Below are 25,542 nucleotides of genomic sequence, written 5' to 3'. Positions count from 1 at the left end.
AACTGAATCGGCGAGCCTTGTAGCAACTTCCACCAGTGCTGGATTCAGGCAGAAAAATCTTCTTAGTATGATTTTCAAAAATATGACTCAACTGGACTCAGGGGGATTAAGGAAAAAGTGGGAGCCTGGACCAGAACACCACATCCTTGACCAACTGAGAGGGGTGTACCCCAGTTGTAAGACAGGTAGCCAAACTACCCCTCACTCTTAGGGTATATTCGCCAGCAGAGCCTGAGAATTTTAAACAGCAAGGACTCCAGAGCCTCAAATACCACAAACCAAGGCAAGGGAGAGAACACAACGCTGCCTCTCACTTCAGCTCTGAAACTCCAGGGAACCTTCCAGACTGCAGTTGAGGAAAGGCCACGGCTGAGCAGCCCAACATGCAGACCCAGGAAGCCCACATGAGCAAGCTCCGAGGACACCAGGACAACACCTCCCAGGAAGGCTACCCTGCTAGAGGCCACAAGACTCCAGGGCAAAGGGCCTGCTTGTACTTTTATTCCCACAACGCAGGTTCAGCGCTTGTTACACGGCAGATATTCTCTAAACAGGGGTCGAATTCAATTTGTTCACTGAATCCACAGCAGGACAGCCAAAGGCAGGAGGAAGGGGGGTCAGGGAGGACTGTCTGCTTGTTCCCCAGACGGATGTGTCTGGGACATCTTTTGTGTAAACCCCATGTGTGGCTTTCATCCAGGACTTCAAACTACAACCCATCAAATAGCAAGTAAACCATAACAAAATACCACAGGCTACACAAAGCTCAGCCCTGAGTCCGGCCCCCGGAGAATCCTGGCTGTGTCCCTGTGAGCATGAGTGCACCCCGACCGCCCTTCACCTTTCCACGTGAAGCAAGAGGATACAGGTCAAGAGGGACTTGCTTACAGTCTTGCTCCAAATGGAGGTCCCCACCTGGTTACGGTCACTTTTTCTAGGCAAGCTGAGTTTCCATTTGATCCTTTCCCCCTCCCCCTCCCCTTTACCCCTATCTTCCCCCTCTTCCTTCTCCTCCTCCATCTATTTTGCTTCTTTCTTCTAGCTTATTTCTCTTTCAATGTGTTAAACAGTCCACCAGAAGCACCATTAGCAACAGGCCAGTACCACAGATGGTAGCTGCCTCCAGCTGGGGGGCTGGGTGCCTCCTCTCCCTAGAGCTCTGTGTATTTGCTTCTTTCCCCTTCTTTGTATCCCTTCCTGTTCCACAGGGGACCTGAGCTCCCATTTTAGTCTCAAATTCCCTGAGAGACCACCCTTTAGAGAAGGCCAATGGTCACACTCTGCCCAACCAGCAAAAGTGTTCCCTGAAATGCTCCTGCTGGGAGGAACGAGCAGGACAGCAAACACACCACCCTTGCTTTCTTACTCTGAGCACTGTTTGAACAAATCCTGAACCAAAACCTATGCTCTTCTTTTTTTTTCTCCTTTTAAAGATGGTATTTATTTATTTGTTTGAGTGTGAGAGCTAGCACAAGCCGGGGGAGGGGAGAGGGAGAGGGAGAAGCAGACTCCCCACTGAGCAGGGAGCCCAACACAGGGCTGGATCCCAGGACCCCGAGATCAGGACCTGAGCTGAAGTCAGATGCTTAACTAACTGAGCCACCCAGGCACCGCCAAACCTATGCTTTTCAACAATGCTGTCCCATCTGAGTTAGATCCCCTGATCACTCACAAAGGCATGCCATAGGCATTTACTGACACATGACCTTGAATAAGTCACTCCCTTCTTAGTCATGTAAAGTGTGAAAAGCCTGCCTCACAGAGTGTCAGGTGGAGATCAAATGAGATTGGACAGCACTGGGAACACTATTCTACAAGAGTTATTTAATACATTTTGAAAAGGGTGAGGAGCTCCTGAATTCTTCATGAGCTAATCTTTGGAATATGCCCCAGTCTTCAAAGAAAAATGGCCAACATTCATGACCTATTCATGACCATTCCAGTTCTCCTCACTTGAAGGGACATCTGATAAGAACTTGCCCTCCTGATTTCCCAGCAATCCAGGGTCCATGCGGCACTCTATCCTCTCTAGGGAACGAGATCTAATACTATGCTCATCGGCCCACAAAACCATGGAGTTTGTCCCTGATTTTACTTCAGATCTTCTCATTCTTGCCATCCCCAGGTTCTTCACTTTGATGCCCATGTTACACCAAATCCTCCTTTCTCTGGTTATAGAATCTCATCCTCATATCCTTCTGGAACTCTTACTTTGTGATGAATGAAGCCTAGAAGTTCCCAACTGGCCCCATAAGGAAGCCACTTAAGTCCAGATGAGTGAGGTCTATCCAGTAGTGTTACTCTATGCAGCGGTGATAGAATCACAGCAACATTTCCCAGTGAAAACCAAAGCAAAACCCCTCTCCCAGAATGTGGCAAGATACGAAAGTTGATGCAAAGACTCTGCCTCCTACCAGAACTTAATTACGTTCAAAGAAACCTAAATCTTAGAACAGAACTTGCACAGACGTTTCTGAAAATTCATAACTGAAAATTCAGAAATTGAGGAAGCCATTTGGGACAACAGAGTCTTGAATGTGTGCCTGCTAACATCCGGAGCTGTCGTCTCTCTCAATTCCAGTCCAACTGCAGGGTGCTCTCGTGAGCCTGGCAGGCCCAGAGGCCAGCATGCGGGGGTGGTGGGGAGCCTGTGAGAGTCACCTGTGAGAGGGGAGCGAGGGTCCTGCAGAGCTGGATGGAGAAAGCTGAGGCAGGACATCATAGACAGCAAAGACAGCATAGGGAACAAGAGCACAGAGGTGCAGAGCAAGGGCAGAGCCCCCAAATCCTATGGACAGCTCAACCAAGAGTGAGATGGAGCCCGGGGGAGGAAGGCAGCTCTCCCTGCCACGAGCACTCTGGAGAGGGCCTTCCATCTCCCTGGCCCAGAGGTAGGGCTGGAAGCTGAACAGGCCCACCAACTCCTCTCTAGCCTAGAGCAAGAGCGACTCAGCGGGTTCCTTCTGTGTCTCAGGGAAATGACACCAACCAAATGGAAGCACCCTAAAGTACAGAAGTCAAGATGACAAGACTATCACCACTCCCTGCTGCTCCTATCTGAAGACAGCCAGACAGCTGGTCCTAAGCCTCATCCAATAGACAAAGGGAGAGAGCGACCCACAGAGGGGACCAGAAGCCAGAAGGAAGAAGGAGTGAAACATTTAGAAAGGGAAGGGTGCTGCTGAAACAGAGCTGCTGGAGGGGCCAAAGAACAAAAATAACAGCACTTCCTGACGTTCATTCACAACACACACATCCAGACAGACTCCCTGGAACCAAAAATATGATCTTCATACTAAAAAGTTCATCAGATGAGTTGACAAAAGGGATCGTTGCTGTAGAGACCTGAATCAGTGTCCTGGAAGATCAAATGGGAAAAAATATCACAACAAGAGCAGAACCACAAAGACCTAAAAATCAGGAGCAAAAAGACTTCAGGAGAACAGATCCACCCCCAAAGACCTAATCTGTGGATAACAGTAAAAGAAAAATGAACAGAAAAAGAATAGACAAGAATTAAATTAATAAAAGTAGAGATTTTCCCTTGAAGGAAGACCCAAGTCTACAAATGGTACTGAGCTCATAAGAGTCGTGGAAAAGGACATGTCCCAAGGTGTGTTCCTAAGTTCCAAGGAGAAGCAGAAAATCTCTCCAGGCCCCAATCAGAAAGAAGAGGTAACTTACAAAGGAAAAATAATCAGGCTTCAAGTATACCTGCCATTTGCAAAACCAGAATCAGAAAGACAGTGGAAAGCCATCCACAGACTGGCAGGTAGCCAAGCCAGATGTTACTCACCTGTTCAAGCTGCAGAATATTCATGGGTATGCAAGGCAATCACAGAAAAGATAAGCCACACACGCCATCTGAGGAAAATGCTCAGGTTAAAAAAAAAAAAAAAAAAAATGAATGAATTCAAACAGAAATCTCAAGACAGGCAAGATCAAGAGAACACAGTGGTGAACCTTGTGAGTTGTTATGTTTAAAGAGTAATAAAGTGCTTGGAACGTGTAATGTAAGTCACAAATAAGAGTACTTGAAAAAGAGGCATTATACAAAGAAAACCTGACATTTAGTTCTAGAGGTGTTAAATTATCTCAGCAAAGCCTGGAAATTAGGGTGGTAGAAGATGAAGGGAGTAAAAGCCTTTTGAAGTTCCACCTGCTTTCAGCAGAAGCAAGCCTAAGGAAGTAAAAATTTTCACACGAGGCTCAACTCCTCAGGTTGATAATGAGTGGGTGAGGAAAACGTCTTAGCAGGGAAAACCCCCTGATACCTTGTTTTCATAGAAATAGGTATTTCAGTGCCCTGAAAAGGAAGGTAACAGTCAGTGTTGATGGCACAATAAGATATCCCAATGGAAAAAGGACAGAGGAATTGAAATGGCCAATGACCATTGGCTAAACTAGTGAAAATAATATAAAGGAGAAAGATAAAAATAAATAGTAAATTTTCAATATATCAATTAGTCCATGAATTATGATATGTAGAATATTCCTATTAAAATACAAACATTACAATATTGGACTGAAAATAAAAATACGCATGCAAGGGGGGTGCTTGAGTGGCTCAGTTGGTTAAGCATCTGCCTTCCGCTCAGGTCATGATCTCATGGGATCAAGTGGGATCGAGTCCTGCATTGTGGGTTCCCTGTTCAGCAAGGAGTCTACTTCTCCCTCTGCTTTTCCCCCTGCTTGTGTTTCTCTCCCTCTCTTAAATAAATAAATAAAATCTTAAAAAAAAAAAATAGGTTCCTAAGGTAGTCAAGGGGTACCACTGGAGAAGTCATCAGGGCCAGATCATTTGAGCTGAGTTTCATGTGGCCATTAAAGAACAGATAACATCCAAATTATTTAACTATCTCCACATATTTAAAAAAATCTTCCTAATTCATTGTATGGAAACAGTATAGTCTTAAATACACATTCTGATAGAGTACCAAAAAATAAATCAATCTAATTCATGAATGCAAATGTTAAAATTCCAAATAAACACCAACAAATAAAATCCAGCAACATAAAAAATAAAATAAACCATGACTGTATAGAGTTTATTCCAGGAATGCAAAGATGGTTTAGATAAGGAAATCAAAATAATTCACTACATCAAAAAAGAGAAAAGTTATATAATTCAAACAAAATATGGAAAAATTAAAAAATCATTTCTAATTTTTAAAAAATGAGGTAAAACAGGAAAAGGAAATTACTAAAATACAATAAAGAGTATTTCAGAAAAGTGGATAGTAAATAGTGAAACATTAGAGCCATTTGCATCAAAATCAAGAAAAAGTCCTGTATTAGCAAGATGTGGCATTTTGAATGTTCTCATTAATCCAAAACATGGTAATGAAATAACCAAGAGATATTCCAAAAGAGAGATACACTTAATTCATTTTGATAATGATATGATTTTATACCTAGGAAACCCAATGGATTATTCAAGTAACCACTGGATTTAATTTAAAAATTCCAGTAAAAGTAGGAAATTGGCATAGTAAGAGATATATAGGTCAACAGAACAGAATGGATTTCCCAGAACTAAAACTCAATATTTATGGAAATAAATATATGACAAAAGTAGTGTGTCAGTCACTGGAGGAAATAATATTTTAATTACTGATATTGACACAAATAAATACCCATTTAGAAGAAAACAGAGTTGAATCCTTACCTCAAACTAGACATAAACATTAATTCCAGATAGACTTAAGATTTTAAAATATTTTAAGTCATGTAGAAGAGGAAATTTAGGATGTTCTATATACAACCTAGACATCAGGAAGATCTTTTTAATAAGACAGAATGGTCATTAGCTATTATTAAAAAGACATATTTAACTATATGAAAACAAGCAAAAAAAAGTATATGGCAATATATACCATGAACAAAATCAACAGTGTAACAAATGATTAGAAAAAAAAATCTGTAATACATATGACCTACAAAAAGCTGTCTACCACATACAAAGAGCTCTTGTAACTAACAAGAAAAGGCTAAATAGCTCAAGGGAAAATGGGCGGAGGATATGAACAGATCCATCACAGAAGTGCAGATCTTTAGGACAATGAACATCCGAGAGCATATGCAACTTCCCTGGTGGTCAGAGGAATGTAACGTTAAAATAGGATCCCATTTCCCACCCTTTCGAATGGCAAAGGGAAAAGAAGAACATTTATGTTAAAGAGGATGCTGGGAAAAGAGAACTCTCACTTTGCTGGTGGAAAAGTGCATGATTACACCACTTCTAAAAGCAATCTTAATATATGCCCATTAACATAAAAATCAGATTCCCTTTGGCTCAGAATTCCCGTTCCTCAAAATCCATCACGTAGAAACAAAAGCCCCAACATGGGAGAATGTGTGTGCACAGATATTTACTGCAACACTGTGTTTGGTGACAAAGCTAAGAGACAAAATAGATACCCACCGAAGGGAAAAAAAAGGGAATGAAATAAAGCACATCCATACCACAGAATATTAGGCAGTCATTAAAAACAAGCTGGCTGACCTGAGGATGTCTAGGCTATGTGATTAAATGCTGAGTAAAATGCAAAGAGATACACAGTACTATCAATTTCTTCTCTCCTTTGTAATAACGACCATAACAGATCTGTAAAGGCTTATCTCTGTTTCTGTACCGATGACAGGTGCACAGAGAAAGATACTGAAGTTTACATATCCAGGTTACTACATTGTTATGTAAAAGTGGGGAGACGTGGGAGTGGAGGGAACTGGGGAGCAGATAAGCCAAAATCAATCAATCTAATAATTAATTAATTAGCAGCAATGAGAAATACAGCCTAGACAATATCCCATTTAGGTAAATCACCCCTTTTGATGTTCTAAGTTTTTTTTTTTTTTCCCCTCCATATACATCTTGTATTAAACAAAATAAGGTCCTACTATGGACACAATTTTGAATCTTACTTTTTTTTTTAACGTGGTACATCATGAACCTATTTGTGTGTCCACTGAATTAGGTTCTTTCCTAATCTACCTTCCCAAGAGGGTGATATGAAGAGAGGCACAGTGGATAAGCCACATATCACAGTTAATGCAAAAATGCCATCAGCCTTGGGCTACCTGGTATATACAAGAAGGAGGGAAGCTTTAGATCCTGATTGTGATCCGTCCTTCCAGGAAGCAGCCAGGATGTCATCATTCCTCCATGCCTCCAACTAATGTGCACTGACTCAAGTCTCCAGGACTCAGGACCCCAAGCATACCCTTCAGAGGACATGACTGTTGGCCACAGCCTTGCCAAGCCTTCACTCAAGGGAATGTAGACAGGTGAGATAGATTTTTCCAGGGAGCATTTCTTTAAGAGCAGCCACATGAATTAAAGATGAAAACAGGTGCTCAGGAAAAACCAGAATGGACGTTGGTGAATGGAGAACATACACAGTCACTCTCATTCAGGCCAAAAGGGTAAAAGACCAGAAACATCAAGTTCAAATTTCAAGGAATTGCTACTTTAAAAGCAATGAGGATACTCTGAGCAGTTAAAACTCTCAAACCCAAAATATTTACTGAACCAAGTCCCCAGTGGGTAGGGTATAATATTCCCAACTGGGGATAGCTGTTTACCTTCAGACATAACCTGCATCTTAGAGCAGAAATAAGCAAATGACTTTATTTTCAATCTCTTCCACACCTGGTTTCCACTGACCTCTGGTCACTCTTGTTGGGAGTCCCAGCACCTCAGAAGATCTCCTTTGCCCCTGCCACCCACACAGTCTCCCTCTCTCTAAATTCTTGTAGGAGTTACCTCTTTTTCTACAGGAAGACAGTCTGTCTACTACTGTCCTAGATGCCATGGGTTGTCCCATCAACTGTATCATAATATATCGCAGGTGTGGTGAGATAATTGGGATATTCATTGTATTTCTTCTCCACTTTCTCCCACTCCAGCCCTACCCTAACCCCCCATCTCAGCACATAACCAGGGCTTGATGCTCCCTTGCTTCTCGGGAGGTGGTGTGTAAAAGCCAATGTCCTTGAATGAATAAATAACCCAGGGTGTAATGGAAAAAGGGAATTCCTCCAACTTGGAAAGACAATTGAGGCAGCCAGTCCTAAGAGTTGAGAGGGGGCAGGTGCTCAGAGGGTCACAAGATCCAAGAAGAATGGCTCGCTGCTGCCCCTAAGGAGGCAGGACCCTGAGTGTGGGGGCCTCTGGCATCACACAGAACCCACCAGCCCGGGAACAGCACAACAATGAAGGCTTGGTCAATGATGTTCCTGCTATGACCACAATGCCTGGAAGATTCAAGGCTCCTATCCTGTTTCAAGGCAAGAAGGAAACCTCCTGGCTCTTTGTGCAGCTAAAAGTAGCAGAAGAATCCCCAGTCCAACACGGGGAGGTGGGGGAGGATAGGAGTTTAGTCCTGAATGATCCAATCCAGTGGAATTCACAATAAATAGGGAAATAATGGCACGGACTCTAGACCTCAGTTTGTCCGACACAAGCTTCCTGGAAGAGTTAGTTGACCTCTAACCTAGCGTTTCTCAAACTTTAATTGTACAGAAACCATGTGGGGGCTGTGCCTCGATGCAGGTGTAAAATCAATAGGGTAGCCTGAGATTTGGATTTCTAACCAACTTTCAGGGGAATCAATGTCCCTGCCCAGAAGTCATACTTGGAGAAACAAAGGTCTGGGGCAGGGATTAGCAAACGTTTCCTCTCAAGAGCCCCTTAAAGTGTTGGCTTTGTAACCCATCCAGCCTCCCTCACTACTCAGCTCTGCCACTACAGCACGAAGGCCACCACATAAAGGAGCCAGCATGACTGTGTTCCCATAAAACTTTATTTATGGGCACTGGAATTTGAATCTCATATGGCTTTCATGTGTCACAAAATATTATTTTTCTTCCAAGTTTTTTTCCAACCATTAAAAAATATTTTTAAAAAAAGCCATTCTTAGTTCCCAGGCCATCCATAAACAACAGGAAGACGGGACTGGCTGTGGTCCATGTCTTGGGTGCCCCAAAAGTATAGAAACCCAACAGTCATGCCTGACAAATTCAATCAAACTGGGTTGCTCTGTCACCCTATTTTCTATCCTGAAGTTGGTTTTCCTTTCCTGTCCCCCTGAAACTAGTGTTATGCTTTTTTTTTAAGATTTTATTTATTTATTTGACAGAGAGAGAGAGCGAGACAGACAACACAAGCAAGGGGCGTGGGAGAGGGAGAAGCAGGGAGCCTGATGCGGGGCTCAATTCCAGTACCCTGGGATCATGACCCCAGCCGAAAGCAAAGGCTTAACCAAATGAGCCACCTAGATGCTCCTATGCTTTTCAAACAGCAAACACTTTGGGGATGAGTAGATCCAAGCAATGTATTTCTTCAAAAATCACTGAAATGACTTTCAAAGACCATCCCCTAAATGCTGCTGCTTCTAATAAGAGGCCTTGTGGAATAACAGGTTCCTGTTTCAGTGAAACAGCTTTTCAGGATGAGACTGACCTTCAACTAGAGTTTTATGAGCTAACAGAAGAGGGACATGATCAAGGGAAGAAAGTCAACCTTGCAAAGACAACTAGTAAATTCTTTTTTTTTTTAAGATTTTATTTATTTATTTGACAGAGAGAGAGATCACAAGTAGGCAGAGAGGCAGGCAGAGAGAGAGGAGGAAGCAGGTTCCCTGCTGAGCAGGGAGCCCGATGTGGGGCTCGATCCCAGGACCCTGGGATCATGACCTGAGCCGAAGGCAGAGGCTTTAACCCACTGAGCCACCCAGGCACCCCACAACTAGTAAATTCAAAGACAATCTTCTCAAACCTTTATCCCATGAAGTCGAATAAGGTTTCTCTCTCCCCTTGGCCTCACATTCCACTTTGACTCAAAAGAGAGAAAAGATTCCTGTTCATCTTGCAGTCCCTTTCACTGTGAAAAAGCCATCTTAGAGACACAGTTGTATCCTTCCAATAATACACAACACGATATAAAATCCAGGAGGGAGACAGTTCTAGAAGGGCGGCCAGGAGCCAGAAGACAGCCACGGCTCCATACTCCACGACTGCCCCAAATCTGCCCTGGGCAAGGAGGGCAGCACCCAGCTGGGACACCGCCTGCAGTGGGCTTCACACACACCCCATAGGGGCTTGTGGGATGAACTGACGAGTGTGACCCAGGGACAGGGGCATTTGCTCACTCTGTCACTCCACACTGGCAAGGCACTCAAAAGGGGAAACTCCTTCAAGGAGCTCACTGCCCCCCCTTGTGAACCATCCTGATGGTGCCCCAGCATGGGCTCCAGAATCACCCAGACCTGTCTCAGCTCTGCCACTTACCAGCTCTACTAATTTTGGCAAGTTATTGGAACTTGAACCTTAAGGTCTTCATCGGTAAAATAAGGCTAATCAGCATCATCCAGAGAACATTTGAACACACTGTATGGTTCAGACACCGTGTAATCAGAAGGGCGCCAGCCTTCAACACCCAGCGTGACTGTGCCAACGAGCCTGCCCACCTCCTGGGATGGTTTTAAGTATGAATGACTTAACTCAGATAAGCACCTAGCATTTCTCCCAACAGGCAGTCATGCACCCCTCCCTCACAGAAAACTCTCCTTCCTGCAAAGACTCCTGGCACATAATGGTGGTCTTGAACCAAATCCATCCCTACAATTTCACGCAAGACACTCGACAGTCACTTGCAACGCTTACCAAGGTCATGGCCAGAGCTGCCCCTTGGCTCTTGCCGGAGTGGGCCTCTCTCTCCAGGCAACCCAGGAAGCTCCCGAGGGCTCTTTCCAATTTTCCTACCCTTGAAACTCATAGCCACCCAAGATGGGAAGACAGCTGGAGTCTCACACTGCTGGGCACACACCATCAACCTACTTGTAGAAAGATGGCCAACTCAGTGGAGGGGGGGCGTTGCTGGCAACTGAAACACCCAAGTGTCTGTCCCATCCACCTCGAGCCCAGGACAAAAAGGACCAAATCTTAAAATGCCACCAAAAAAGCAACTGGGTCATTTCTTTGGCAATGAACTCCAGCACGATCTCACAGGGAAAACTCTACAATTCCTTACCCTTTATAATAACGCTGTGCCTGGCGGGAAAGACCTGGATGCTTTTTCTCTGGAAGGATCTAACACATTTCAGGGCCTGATGTGTGGCACTGACTACACATACCAGCTTTCTCGATCCCACTCCTTGAGACTGGAAGAAAACAAGAAGATGACCAGATTATAGCTCAATGAACAAATATGTTTAGTATGACTGGGGAAAACTGGAAGTCTTGGCCCCAAAAGAGAAGAAAGGCAATTGCACATTATAAAAAGGAATATACAGTTGCAGTAGAAAATATTGTAAACGTGGTTTATTTATGGTATTAATAGCAGATGTTTGTTTTTGGTGCTAATAATCTAATTAGCAGTCAATCCAATGCGTCTTTTATCATCAGCTGATCCGTAATTACTGCTCCGTGCTGAGTATTTTCCCCGGCACACGATAGCTTTCAACTCCTTAGCACAAACAACGGAATAATTGGTGCTATTATGCGGGATGAGGGACTCCTCCTCTCCGAGAGATGATGGGAGCGGCTAGCCATCTATGGCGGCCCGTGCGTTTTCCCATCTGTGGATCGATTCTCACTGCCCCCTCTCCGATCAGTCCTGAAGCATGCCTCTGTGCTCACAAGAACGCAATACTTGCAGACTTCCTTTTTTCAAGTTCAACCCTGGGACCAGAAACATTCCCAGTCATCCACAAGAGCGAAGTGCTCATAAGGCTGTCAAACGGTGCTGAAAGCGCAATATATCTCTCTTTGAAGATGTTGTAAAGTTTCCTCCTTGAATATTGTTATAAAATGACTTGTCCTAGAAGATCTGGCTTCCGACATAAAACCACTGTATCCAATAGCTTCTGGTCGAAACAAGATGTGTCTCATTCCCAGAAGCGCTATGGATTTGGTATGGGACAGTGACACCAGCCAACGTCCTACTCACAGTTCCCACTGTCCTGAAAGCCTTCCAGCCACACCAACCCTCCTGGACTCCTCCCCATCTTCCTATGATCCAGTGATGAAGGGATTAACACTCAGCACCTACTTTGGTTTTTCTTCTTTAAGGAATATAAAACTATATTATTGACCCCTGTGGACCAGTATTTACAATAGAGTAAACAATACAGAGTTGGATGACATTCTGACTACAAAGGTATTGTTCTTCCTGGTTCCTGCTGAACCCGTAATTCAAATTACTGAGGAAATGGAACCTACATGTTGGGAATGAGTCGGTGTCAAGAAAAACTTTGGTTGGCTGGACCACACCAACTGTTAAACATCTCCCTGATTATAAAAGGGAATGAGATTTGGGAAACTGGAAAGACATACCAAGACCTTTCTCCAGAGACGGTCCCATCCGGGAAATAGGAACCAAGAACTACCAAAAGAATAAAAACCACTACGCTCTGACCCCAGAGAAGGTGCTAAAATCTGAGTCAGAAGCCACACATGCAGTCCAGATTTTTTTTTTTTTAACTTTTCACTGAAGCGAAATCCACACAGAAAAGGGCACACATTGGATGGATTTTCACAAAGTAAACACACCTGAGTAACCAGTATCCAGATCAAGAAACTGAACAGAACCAGTTCTCCGCAAATGTCCCCTGCCTTTTTTTTTTTTTAAAGATCTTATTTATTTATTTACTTATTGGAGAGAGAAAAAGAGAGAGAGAGAACATGAGTGGGGTGGAAAGAGGCAGAGTGAGGAAAGAGACCCCCCCGCACCAGCAGGGAGCCCAACTCGGGGCTCAATCATGACCTTGAGATCATGACCTGAGCTGAAGGCAGATGCTTCATTGACTGTGTCACCCAGGCGTCCCTCCCCTGCCTCCTTCCTGTCACCGACTCCAACCAAAGGTCCCTGTGAAACTGACTTCTAACATCACAGATGAGTTTTGCCTGTTTCCATACTGAATATAAACAGAATCCCAGTGTCAAGTCTGACCTGCCCCAACCTGTTTTAGCACATCCTGCAAACTAAGAAAGCAGTTTACATGTACAAATATTTGAAAATACGTAATCTTAAAAGGAGAATACTTTATGAGATGCGAAAGAGTTATGGGATTCAAATTTCAGTGTCCATAAATAAAGTTTTGGGGGACACAGCCACACCCATTTGTTTACATACTGTTGCTCTACAAGAGCACTGTTGAGTAGATACAGCAGAAGCTGTATAACCTAAAAGACCAAAAATAGTTACTATCTGGCCCTTTCCAGAAAAAGCCCGCCAACTCCTACTCAGGTGCGTGACATTCACTGAAATACGAAAGTGCTTCTCTTGGGCTCACAGCTAGAAGTGACACTCAAGGGTAGAGGTGTGTACATATGCTAGGCTTTCGCAGACGCTACCAAGAAGCTTTCCAAAAATATTCCTCGGTTTTAAGGGAAAAGCTAAAACCTGGAGCAGAAACCGTAATGTCAGTTTTAAAAGAGGCAGAGAGAATTACAGCAAGTTATCTTATCCAGAATTGAGCAAATATGCTTAGAAAATCATGGGGACCTACGAGTGGAGAGGGAAAATATCAGGCACGAGGTTTCCATTTATTTCCTTCTTACTCCATGCATGCGCTTTAAAAATACAGTTCCCTTTAACGTTGCCGTGCTCAGCGGAAATTGACAGGAGTGGAAAAGTCGTGTTTCTGCTTGGGATCTTGGAGCAGACACTGACTTTGTCATTCAGGCCACATAAGAAAAGCACCACCAGGAGCCCTCCGATAGTTCATCAGAATTACAGACAAAATATCCAGGAAGACATTAGCAGCTCCTGATTTTATGCTTTCAGCCCCTGAACCACGCACACATCGCAGCAACTGTAACTCACACCGGTCCTCTCAAGCAGCCACAAAGCAGCTGAGCCCCGTGCTGGGTCCAGCCAGCAACCCAGTTACAGGGCAGAAGTAAGCAGTCAGTCATCAAGGGTCCTCACAGCCCAAGAGCACGACACAGGCAGAGCGCCCTCTGTCGTCCAGAAAGAGGCTCGGGTTACGCGTCCCTTCTCCTAAAGACCCTTCCCTAGAGTCATCCCCCACACGCCTGCCTTGCATCTCCAACAGGACCTATGAGGTTCTTTCAAATGACATTTTTCCTCTTAGAGGGGAATTGCTTCTGATTGTTTAAGGACTACATTTATCACGAAAGGGATTCAGAGCAATGGTGTCTGTCTTAATTGCACAGTCCTGTTGACTTGTGACTGACAGCAGAGCCTCATTTCCTGCTGTCAAACCCCCCCACCCCCGCCAACCCAGAAGGGACCCGGCTGGTGAGCGTGGGCTCACCCGCACAAGGACAGAGCTACTCAGGCCCAGCATCTTCCCACATCCTGTGGAATGGTTCTGCAGGGCCTATGGGCAAGTTACACTTGGCCCATCCTGGAAGAAAACCCAAAGTCCTCTTGGCCCTCCAGTGGCCCTCCTGAGATGGGCTCCTTGGTGCACCTAAAATCCACTTCTCAGTTCCCTCCTGCATGCAGAAAAGCAATGATGGTGTTTGAGAGGTCGGGAGTCATTTCTTAGCAAGAGCATTAACTTCTCGTCTGCAAGAAAACATACATACAATATACACATATGTAAAATAGGTTTCATTTCCCCCAGAGCAGGGAGCTAACCAGAAGTTGAGCATGGCCATAATAGAGAGAATGAGCGCAAGCTTTCGAGTCAAAAGAGTGAGTTCAAGGCCACTTACTAGTTGGGGGATGCTTGCCAGAGCCTCCTGCCCACTTCAGAAAGGGAGAGTAATAATAACTCCACCCCATGGGGCGGCAGGAAACATCAAATGAGGCATCTGTGAACGCGAACACTGTGTAAACCACAAAACATCACAGGACGTGGTATGGGAAAGAAGCTCCCACTCAGCTAACGTCCTGTTCCTGATTCACCGTTAATTAATCAAGGCTTTGAGCCTGTTCCTCTGCCGATGAAGACCCCAGCCCCACCGTAAGAATGCCAGTCACTCAGCCCCCAGCTGGCAGCCATCAATTGGCCATCTATTAGCAACCAATTATCTAGGCAGCTTAATTGATCTGTGCACCACGTGCCCTGATCTCCCCGAGATCCCGGAAAACAATGAGCCTGATCTACAGGCACCAGCTAATTCTTCTGGGGCCATCAAGGAATACGGCGTCCTCGATGCCTGCATGTCGCAGCTGCGAGCGATGGATGCATAAATATTGATTGGACCAGTCTCTCTGTGGCTCGGGGTGGCGGGGGGGAGGTTAGGGAAGTAATGAATGACTACCTTGTTCTCCGAGGAACAAGAGAAGCTACATAAATCTCCAATCCCGACCACGGGGAAGAAAATCCTAATTTCTAAACCTTAGTGCGACAAGGGAAAGAGACAGCGAGCCTCCTTCGGAGAGATCCTGTCGAGACGGGGTGGTCCTACCCGGTCTGTAGATGCTTCCCTCTCTCTCCTGGGCCGGAATGAGATGCAAATTGGCTTTGAACAGCCGGGATCATTAGGAAGGAGGCAGCTGGGTGGCTGTTCTCTTCATCTGGGAATTCAAACCCAATGGCAGGAACATGTGAGTGTGCCGCTCTCCCCTGCATTTCCTTGAAAGATCTATGTAGTGCTTACAGTTAAGAAGACAAGTGACATGAGGAGAATTTAATTATTTTTTTAAGTGCCTAATCTTGTCTCTGGGAGTGGTATGGGGAAGAGACGTGCTACTCGGAAGCGGCAGTGTCCAGGAGGCAGCGGGGTCAGCGGGCTCCCCGGTTCCCTCGGGGAAGGGCTGGTGCCCCTCTCAGGGCATCCCAGCAGAATGGTCCATGGTGGCCCAGGGCAAGGCAGCCACTTCCCTCCTTCATGAAGAACCGCTATTTCACCCAGAGCGGCAGGGACGCAGGCTGCTCCTGACCTTGGCTAGAGCCTTGCAAGGAAAGTCCCAGGCTCCTGTCCCTCCAGACTTCTTCCTGGGGCTCCCAGCCAAGTGTCCCGGGGCTCTGTGCTCTGGACCCCACCAGCTCTTCAGGAGATGCAAATAAAAAGAGGGAGAACATGGTGCAGGGAAGACAGCAGGAGGACGGAGGACCCCCTGCTCACACCGCAGAGACCTCTTCCTCTCTCCCCCCTCTGGGCTTCCTCGCGTTCATTAGGTCCTATGATGGCAGCTGCTGCTACCAAATGCAAAGGCTGCGCCCTAGAAGGTCACGTCAGGCCATTTATTCTGAAATACCAAAATACCAGAGCCAGCAGATTTCCAGAGCTTCTGCAGAATTCCCCAGGGCACCCAAGTACGCGCATGTGTTCTTGCATATCCCAAAGGGGTTCTTTCTTAATCAGCTCAACATCTGAGGACTCGGAGACTGATTTATTTTTTTGGTTAATCTAGCGTTTCTGGTAAAATAATTAAAAGATAAGTAATAGACACAGAGTATCTGTGGCATAATTATTTATAGCCATGAGGTCTCACTTTGGAGTTATTCGCAAGTCACCCGAATCGACAGAGACTGCTGGTGGAGCAAGTGGCAGACGGGCCCCGGGCCATAGCATGCCACCCCCATTTCACAGCTGGGGAGACTGGGCCTGGGAGAAAGGACCTGAGTTGCCCCTGGCGCCTACCGACAGGCTGCCACACACAAAAGAAAAGCCAGAAGGTGAAACTGCACATGATTACAGGACGGGAGCTCCCAGGAGAGGATGGGGACTCTGTCTCCCGACTCCAGCGAGCCATGCGTGTCTCTGAGGCTGCTGGGGAGCAGGGAGACCAATCACCCTCTCGGGGCGCTACAGCCCGTGGCAAGAGTCAGCAGCCAGCCGGCGTGGGCAGCGGGCACGGCCACGCTCACTTCCCCAGCAGATGGTGGGTCTAGAGTGTTAGTCTCTGGGGCAGAATGTGCAAAGCCATGGCAGGGTTCACAGACTGCCCCAAAGAGAGGAGCGGGGAGGGGACAGATCCCCGCTCTCTAATTCAGATGCTTTTCCAGAAATGCAGCGGGGACTTGGAGATGCTCTGGAAGAGTGACAGAACCGTACACATCAGACCCTCAACAAGGGCATGGCAACACATTCCTTCCCACATGCCTGGAAATGGCTAAGATTGTTTAGGAAATTTGGGATGGAAAGCTGTGGGAGAGGATGCAGGCAAGGGAGGTAGACGAGACGGCTGTGAAGCAGGCCATGTGGAACCCTGGGCCTCGGGCACCAGCACTGGTAGCCTCATTCTGTCCCTGTTTAGTTTACAAATGACCTCTGATGAGTGGAAATTAACACTTTAAAATGATATGAACACACGAGCAACCTGGAAAAAGGGTCGTCTCTAGACAGGCTGGGGAGGCTTGTGACAGGGACATTAATGTCTCTTCTTGGTTTTGCCCCCTTGTCTTCTCTGATTTGAGCTGGCATCATTCTACGCCAACAGGAACATTTGAGACAGGGATTCCTGGTCTTTAATTCCAAAGGCATGAGGCCACTCAGGGAAACAGGGTTTAGGGAGACAGAGAGCTCCCCAGACTGACTCAAAGAAGGTCCCTCAGAACAGATCCATCCGTCCCTAGGACAGGGTCTCTTGCCGGGTCCTGGGGGGGGTTTGGGGGGTGGGGCTGCTGGCTGGGAAAGCAAGCTGGGACACAGGTACAACCTGGGCAGGCCAAAAACAACCCAGGGTGAAGAGATTCTCACCAGCCTAATGGCCTGGATTTGGGGGACTGGGGGAGAGGGCAGGGTTTTAAAAAAAAAAAAAAAGCAGCTTGTTCATATCTACAAAGCAAAGATATGCCATTTTTGGACACCTGACAGTCCAACCTGCTACTTTCTTATTTCCCATCCTCTTATAGCGACCCCTGCTGGACCCCGAAGCAACACTACCCTCCACCTGCTCTAGGAACCTCCACGATGGGGGAAAACAGTCCAGTGCAGGGCACAGGCACCCATACACAGGAATGAATGAAAGGATGAACATTCCTCTGACAGTGGGCTACTTCTGGTCGTGCCAGAGTCAAAATTCCCCGGACAGAGTCCAACATGCATGCACTGAGTATCCGCAGATTAATAGGGTCGCTCTTTCTAAAATTCATAATTTTTTTTTAAACGGGAGAAATGATCTACTAAATGGGGAATAAAATAACAGTGTCACATACTCCAGGCATTTGTGGTATGCAAATATTACGGAGAGACAAGCTCCTTTCTAATAGTGTTTGCTCTATTTCTAGTAGAGCACAAATACATCTACATGGGCCTGAGGCACTTAATTCAAAGCCTTCACATTTCCAGTACCTTCCTCAAAAAGTACCCTCAGGCCTCAAATTCTTTTGCTTTTACTAAGCCCTAAGCCCCTGGACTAAATTTAGTTTCTTGGAAGTCAGAGACAAATTTGCTGCCTTTTTTTTTTTTTTAATTCTGTCGGTTATTGTATAATTCTCCAAATGGCAAACAAATGATAGGGGAGAGAAGAAATAAAAACATGTTTCACATATTTTTAGTGCTACAGTATTTATCACTGAAATACAGTTTGAATTAAGCCATCCAACTTGTTCTGTGATTTTCAATTAGGAATTAGAGCTCTGCAGAATTTGGGGGGGGGGAGTAAAAGAATCAAATCAACATTAAAAAGTCAAACTTCAAGAAATCTTTACTTGAGCTATTAATAGAACCAGCCCTTCTTGGAACTAAAAAAAAAAAAGAAAGAAAGAAAGAAAGAAAGAAATCCAATTAATTTCCTTAAACTAGGAGTGCAGCATGCCTTCTCTACATCAGCTGGATTGTGACAAGGCATGAGTTTTATTTTATTATCAGGCCCACTTTAGAGATCCCATCACTAGGTGAATAAGGATGCTTCCCAAAGCTGGGAGGGAAGGCAAGGAAGGGCCTGGGAATAAGAGACTGTCCCAGACCCCAGGGAAGGCAGCTTGCTACGTGGAAGCTACACAGAGGGAACCCGGGCCCAGAAGCCCCGGACACAGTCTCTGGTCCCTCCACCAATCCCCTGACCTCTCTAAATTGTTTAAAGGAAGGGGGCCCACTGCCCGTGCTTTGGAAAATAAGCTGACACCCTCTCCCACGGTGGGAAGGTGCCCAGGCAAGACGAAAAGTTCCTGAAGGCTTCCACACACCCAAGGCAAAAGCTCCCCCAGGACTATTAGGAAAAGCCAGGGTACTGCACTAGCTCAAAACTGAGTTTTTTCCCTACAATAGACAAATGTCCCATCGGAATCTCTGCTGTTGAGGAGACAATCTCTATCTTGGCAATGATTCCTAAACCAGGGGTGCTCCAACCATCGGATGCAGCCTCCCAGGGGACCCTCCCCACCACAGTGTGTCCAGTCAGAGGAGCCTCCTCTGCCCCAGCAGGTCTCCTCCAAGGGCAGAGCCAGACTTCCCTCCAAGGTGGTTCCCCTACAAAGTACACCAACACCCTCCACCTTCCCTGGAGCTTTCCAAAGGCAAGCATCTAGGGCTGAGCCTTGGAAATGCTGGACAGTAGGTTGGGAAGCACATGCTATAAATACCCCAGCCTCCCCCCCAACACCCACAAGTATAGACCCGGGCAGTCCACACAGCATAGTGAGCACCATGGACTGAGCCTTTGAGTGGGCAGTTCCCTAAGGGATCTGGGTTCCATTCTTAGCTCTGATGTGGCCACTTAATAATAACCTTGTAAGCTTGGGCCGATTGTAAAATTTCATCATCCAGTCTTAACTGCATAAAAGTATTATCTGCCCCATGCAGTTGTTGTGGAGAATAAATGAACTAATATGCATGAACTAGAGTTTGTGAATGTGTGAAGCCCTACACAAATTCTAGCTACTGTTATTTCACGTGGGCACGCACGCTCATGCCAGCGTGGTCCTTGAGGAGCTCCAGAAGAAGGAACTCACTCGGCCATATTTACATGGGGCCAGCTAAACTGCAAAAAAAAAAAAAAAAAAAAAAAAAAAAAAAAAAAAAAATCAATCAATATACTTCCTATTCTTCTTCTAGCTCCAAATGTTATCCATTAATAGGCAGCTTCCGACTTACATGGAACACTTGTAAAGACAGTGATTCTGGGATCTTCTCCTAGACCCACAGAATCCTAAGCACGGTAATAACCCCCAAAGCTCTTGTGTTCAACGAGCTCTCCGGGGGATTCTGACACGCACTTGGGTCTGGGAACCAACCACACTCCTCTGGGCAAGATGTGCAAATTTCAGAAATAGATCCGTCACGGCAATAAAATCGTTCTAGCACCAAGGACTCTTTGTCTCTCCATCTCTTTCTCCAGATACGTGTGCCAGACACAAATACACACAACAAATATATGTGGACATGTGAAGTCAGACAAACAGGTGAAAAACAGGAAGGAGAAATATACTAATAAGGGTGCCTGATAATAAAAGGAATCACGATTTTAGAAGTCTATAGAATTTGTGTTTCTAAAGAACACAGAAAATGGGGGAAAAACAGAAATAAGCAATAAAGACAAAAAGCAAGGGGTCAAAACCAGAAGGCCGCCCTCTTCCATGCCTGCACAGCACTGTGCCCAGAATTCCAATATCAGACTACTCCCTCCACCCCACCCACTACTCATTTGTTTGTAATTCTGCCTCAACCAGGAATTTGTGAAGCTTCCCACCTCCCTGGAAGGGGGCAGGGACCCAGTGTCGTCATCCCAGCAACCTTTAAACCTAGCACAGAGCCGGGCACACAGCTGCATTCGATAATTGTGTGTTCAGCGCACACTAGAAGGAAGGGCGGGTAAGGATGAAAGACAGAGTGCACAAAGAGGGATAGAGATTTCTTGTCCCAGCTCCCTGGTGTAAACTAAGAATAAGTAAGCTTAAGGTAATGAGGTTCAACGCAAAACAGGAGAGAGTTCATGTCCCTGCAGGCTTCATTAACCGCATCACAAGGAGCAGACCCACCCCGGGGGAAAAAGAAGAAAAGCTCTCCGGATCTACAGGCAGGTCTGAGGTGAGAAAATTGATCCAGTGCTCCAAAGGCTGTTTGAAATCACCAGTCTGATCTCAACACTCCCCCGCTTGCTACCCCTCCAAGGGCCCCTAGCACCCACAAGGTCCTACTCAATCCGACCCTTATCCACCTGCCCTCAGTCTCATTCGTGCCATCAGCCACGTGGTCTATGCTCAAATTATGCCAAACTCACACAACCTGCTGTGTCATTCCTCTGATCCTGTTGGGTACAGTTAACCTCTACCTGGAATGCCCTCCCTACCTCCTGGCAAACCTACTGTTCATCCTTCTCAACTCAGTTCTGTTACATCCTCCTCCTCCAGGAAGGCCCCAGGCTCCCATGACGCCCAGAGACATGAACCCTGCTGGCCCTCTGCAAACTGGAGGGTCCTGGGCCCTTTCTGAGCAAATTTCCTATGCCCAGAGAGCAAGTTCTGCATCTCTGTACCCATAGCCCCTAACACACTATTTGGCACACAGCACACTACCAATAAACTAGGCATTAGCGAGATCCCAAAACCTACATGCCAGAACACTTAGCTAAAAGGAGATCTAAAAGACACAGCTTAATATAGTGGAAAGATTCTGAATATCTGAGGTCTGAGTTCGAATCAGAGTGACTAAGGCAAGGTACAAAGACTGAACTTGCTTCTTAATCTATGAAATTAGGATACTACCCAATTTACACAATGACTTAGGAAGAAGCACCCACAGTGTACCAGACACAGAGTGGGTCCTCTGTACCGAACTTACTGGGGAGACTCCCCTCTCGCTCCCTCCCCCCTTTTATTAGCTTCCTGCTTCAGACCATAACCTCCTCCAAGGGCTTTTTCCCAGTCCCTGGAGGGCTGCTCTGGACCCCGTTCATAAATGATGCCTGCCTGGCCCGGAACCCCCAGGCCTCCTTCTGTGTCCCGTGGCGAGGTCTGTGAAAGAGGAGCAGAAGAAATGGGGGCTCCGAATGACAGGTAAGAGTGAGCCCGAAGCGAGAACCTTCTGCCTGCGCTGGGAGGAACCGGCTGGGCAGGAGTTGGAAAAGCCACTTCGATCCTCATTTCCCCAACTCCCCACCAACACCAAGGCGTCTGCTTTTACAGGCTCCTCAGTGGCGTTCAGGGCACATTCAACTTCCCACGCAGCTGGAGAGCTCGGGGACAATTAGAAAGCCGGGTGGCGACAGGCCAGTGGGCCCCGGCAGCAAGCTTGCGGGAGGCTGCACGCGCTCGCCCGCGATGCACACGCGCGCACGGCGCACCCCGGGCCTCCGGCCTCCCCTGGTCGGGCCTGGCAGCTGCGGGAAGGAAGGAGGTCAGCGCCGCGGCCAGACTTCTCGCGGGCGCCAGCACCCCCGGCCCCCCGACCCGACCGCCCGCGACTCGCCGCGGCGTCCACGGACCGCCACCCCTGGGCGGCTGGTCTGCAGCGCCCCCTCCGCCCCGGGACCCCCGAGCGCTGCCCAAGTTCGGCGCCCCTCTCTGTCCACGAGCGCGCGCCCGCGACCCACACCCACTCCCACTCCCACGCTCCGCGGGTCTCGCGGTGCCCAGAGCTTCTTAAAATCCAGAAATACCGCCCTGTGGCCGCATCCGGCGCCCAGTTACCTGCTCGCGGCACCCAGACCCTCTCCCCGGCTTCCCGGGAGCCCGCGAGCCCGGCGCGCGGGCTGCGCGCACTCCTGCAAACCAGTGCCCCGCGCCCACCACGCCGCCCAAGCCCGTACCTTGGGGGTCGGCACTTCAGGTCCCGGCGGCACCTCCAACTTCTTCTTGGTTACCCAGAAGAACAGCAGCACGGTGATCCAGAGCACCCCGAAGATCGGCAGCGCCAGGCGGCGAGTCAGACGCCGCATGGTCCCGTTTGCCTCGCCTTCTCCGCTGCGCTACGCCCCTGGGGCACCCCCTGGCGGTCAGGGTCGGAGGGGCAGGAGTCCCAGAGAGCCGCGGCCCCGGAATCCCGGTGCAGGGCCGGCGGGAAGCTGCTAGGCAGGGGCCCCGCCCGCTTCGGAGAAAAGGGAGCAGGGGCAGGGGTCTCGGGGCGCAGAGCGGCAGGGAAGGACCGAAGGGTAGCCAAGCTGGACACCCGCTCCCGCCGGAGAAGCGCAGTGGCAGCCGAGATGCTCCCCGAGCCGCCGCCGCCGCAGCCTTGCCCGCCGCCGCCGCCGCGAGGGAAACGGACTGGAGCTGCGGGGAGGGAGGAATCCGAGGCTGTGCCCGGCACCCCGGGAGGAACACAAGGGAGGAGGGAGGAGAGGGAGCGAAGGGAGAGCGTGGGCCCGACAGAGCGACTCCGAGGAAGCCCGGGCGGGAGCGAGCGGGGCTCTGCAAGGGGGCGCTACCGCCGCCCGCCGACCGAGGCGCACCGTGCTGCTCTGGGGCCGCCAGAGCCGAGCCCCGCACGCAGCTCCCGGCCGGCCTGGGCTGGGGCGGGGCCGGGCAGGAACTGCGCCCCTGCAGCCCCGCCACCCCAGAGGCCAGCTGGGACCTCGGGGCTGACCCGCGCCTGGCAGAGCGGGTCCTGGGAGGACTTTCCCGCTCGCCGCGGGGGCTGCACGTGGCGCTCACTCCCGGGGCCCGCCCCCAATGCACCTGCTTTCCGGGAGCCGGCGTGGGACAGTGGGACCGTGGGACCGTGGGACCGTGGGACGGTGGGACGCGAGCGCTGGCGGAGCTGCTCCCCCAACCATGGTTCGCTGTCCTGGGCCGCTCAGGCCCGAGGCCGAGTTCGGCCAGCTCCCCAGGGTGTTTCTACGCCTGCCCGCAGGTGCCTGGCAACTTTTTCCGCTTAATGGAACGATGGAACGCTGAGCAGGTCTAAAATTAACTTTAAAGAAATCTGTTTTAAAATTAAGGCTCAATTATCTCCTTAAGGGTTTTCTCTCCCTGTAAGCATCAGGGCTCTGTGCCTGTAAGGAAGCAGGGGTCCAAAGTTGTGCCAGCTCATGGTGTACCTGGAAAATGACCCTGGGAAAGCCGCCTTTTCCCAAACGCCCTTGGAAAGTGCATTCTCCTCCTTTTTGCAGATGCAAACTATTTGGGTCTAGATGCAGAGCAAATTAGGGATTGGATTCCCGTGTAGGCCTCCACTAGGCTGGAATCACGGTGCTATCACTGGACGAGGGGTTCCTAGACTGGGTCAGATTTACCAGCCGTGTGAATGTTGGGCAAGTCCTTTACCTTTCCCCAGCCTTGGATTCTTCACCTATACAGTGGTGGGGATGGTAATACTTCTGACATGAGGGAATAGTTGTGAAAGCTGAATTCGAGGTGCCGGTGTTATTCTGATCATCTGATCCCTCAAAGAGGGGTATGAAAAACTCTGTCCTGCCTGGGGGACAGCGGCTGCCAGAAAATTCCAGTGCCATTTTCATGTCCCCAGCCAGAGCTGGAGGGGAGCTGACTGATGGGGAGGCGCGGATGATTTAACTAGCACTGTCTAGCACCCCCCCCAGCCCCCACCACCTGCCTCTCCCTGCAGAGTTTGGCAGAGGGGGAGCCCCATACCCTGTCTGGAGGTGGGGCAGGTGTGGAGCAGGACTCTGGAAATCATTCTCCAGTAAAATAGAGCCCCCAAGAAGTGGAGTCAGATATGGAGGAATCTGCCGAAAGCACCCTGTGCTTGGTACCTGCTCAGCCAGCCACAGGGCAGTCCTGCCCCATAGCCCCAACGAGTCCTTGGCCAGGCTGTGGATAAAAAGTTTTGAGTTGGGAACAGAGATGGAAATCAAAGAGCACACAAAAGCTGAACACTCTTGGCAGCCTGTCCTAAGGTTCGGCTGAACTCTCAGACCATCACTTAGAACCTGGGGGCGGGGTGGAGCATGGGTCAGGGGGAAGGATGGGGGCAGGGAGGGGGGGGTTCCAGGACTCAACTTTATTAGAACTCTGCACAGTGAAGTGTTGAGGTAGGCTCCCCAGCTGCCGCTCTGGCTGGGCGAAAATCCAGGTAGATCACTGTAATGGGAGGGGTGAGGGGAGCAGAAGGAGAACCCATCCCTGCAGCATCTCGAGCCCTCTGCGTCTCTTCCAGGGGCCTCACCTCGGCCTGCAGGCTCAGGCTGGCACAGTGTGCTCCGCAGGCTCTGCAGGGCACCCCCAGGCAAGCCACGGAGATGCTCTTGGCTCCAGGCAGGAGCTGCCACACCGGCCTGTAGTCCATTGCTCAGCGCTTTGTGACGCTGCTCCTGGGTAACAGATGGTCGACAGTTACACAACCGCCAAGCTTTAGAGATGGTGCCTGCTGCGAGGGGCTGAGGTGCATCTGGGGAAACTGAGGCCCTGGGTTTCCCACAGCAGCTCCACACAGGGACTGCAATGTCTGGGAGAGCAGGGAGTGCCTTCCGAGGCACCTGCTTCTTGAATCCTTATTTTGTCCTCTACTCAAATGGAGATGATTCCCTGGGCCTGTGGAAGCTGTCAAGGGAATCCAGTTTTGCCAAGTGTCGTTACCTGATCCAGCCAAAAGCCATATTAGTCTGGGTTTTCGGACCAAGAACTGTCATCAGGATTGAAATCCACTTCAGATGGGACTTGAAACATCTGGAAGCCAGGTGAGTCCCCACACAGGACCCAGCCTCATAGGTCTCTTCCAGGACCCAGCACCGGGTCCCCCGCGCTCTGGTGGATATTTAAAACTTTAATAACCAGCTTA

At 48.4% G+C, this 25,542-nt stretch overlaps 1 protein-coding gene across 1 annotated transcript in view; it reads right to left on the bottom strand.

Moving 5' to 3' along the window:
- Window positions 1-22,748, bottom strand: part of LOC111154121 (polypeptide N-acetylgalactosaminyltransferase 14) — a 203,971-nt gene extending 181,223 nt beyond the window's left edge. Inside the window, exon 1 of the mRNA XM_022513524.1 lies at window positions 22,616-22,748. Coding sequence (XP_022369232.1) covers window positions 22,616-22,744 — 129 coding nt within the window. The 5' untranslated portion in view covers window positions 22,745-22,748. The remainder of the gene's footprint in view (window positions 1-22,615) is intronic.
- Window positions 22,749-25,542: the final 2,794 nt, after the last annotated feature.

Source organism: Enhydra lutris, unplaced genomic scaffold (genome assembly GCF_002288905.1).
Source record: "Enhydra lutris kenyoni isolate GAN:26980312 unplaced genomic scaffold, ASM228890v2 scaffoldscaffold35, whole genome shotgun sequence".
Lineage (NCBI taxonomy): Eukaryota > Metazoa > Chordata > Mammalia > Carnivora > Mustelidae > Enhydra > Enhydra lutris.
Note: the sequence above shows the minus strand (reverse complement) of the source record. Positions and strands in the feature narration are given on the sequence as shown.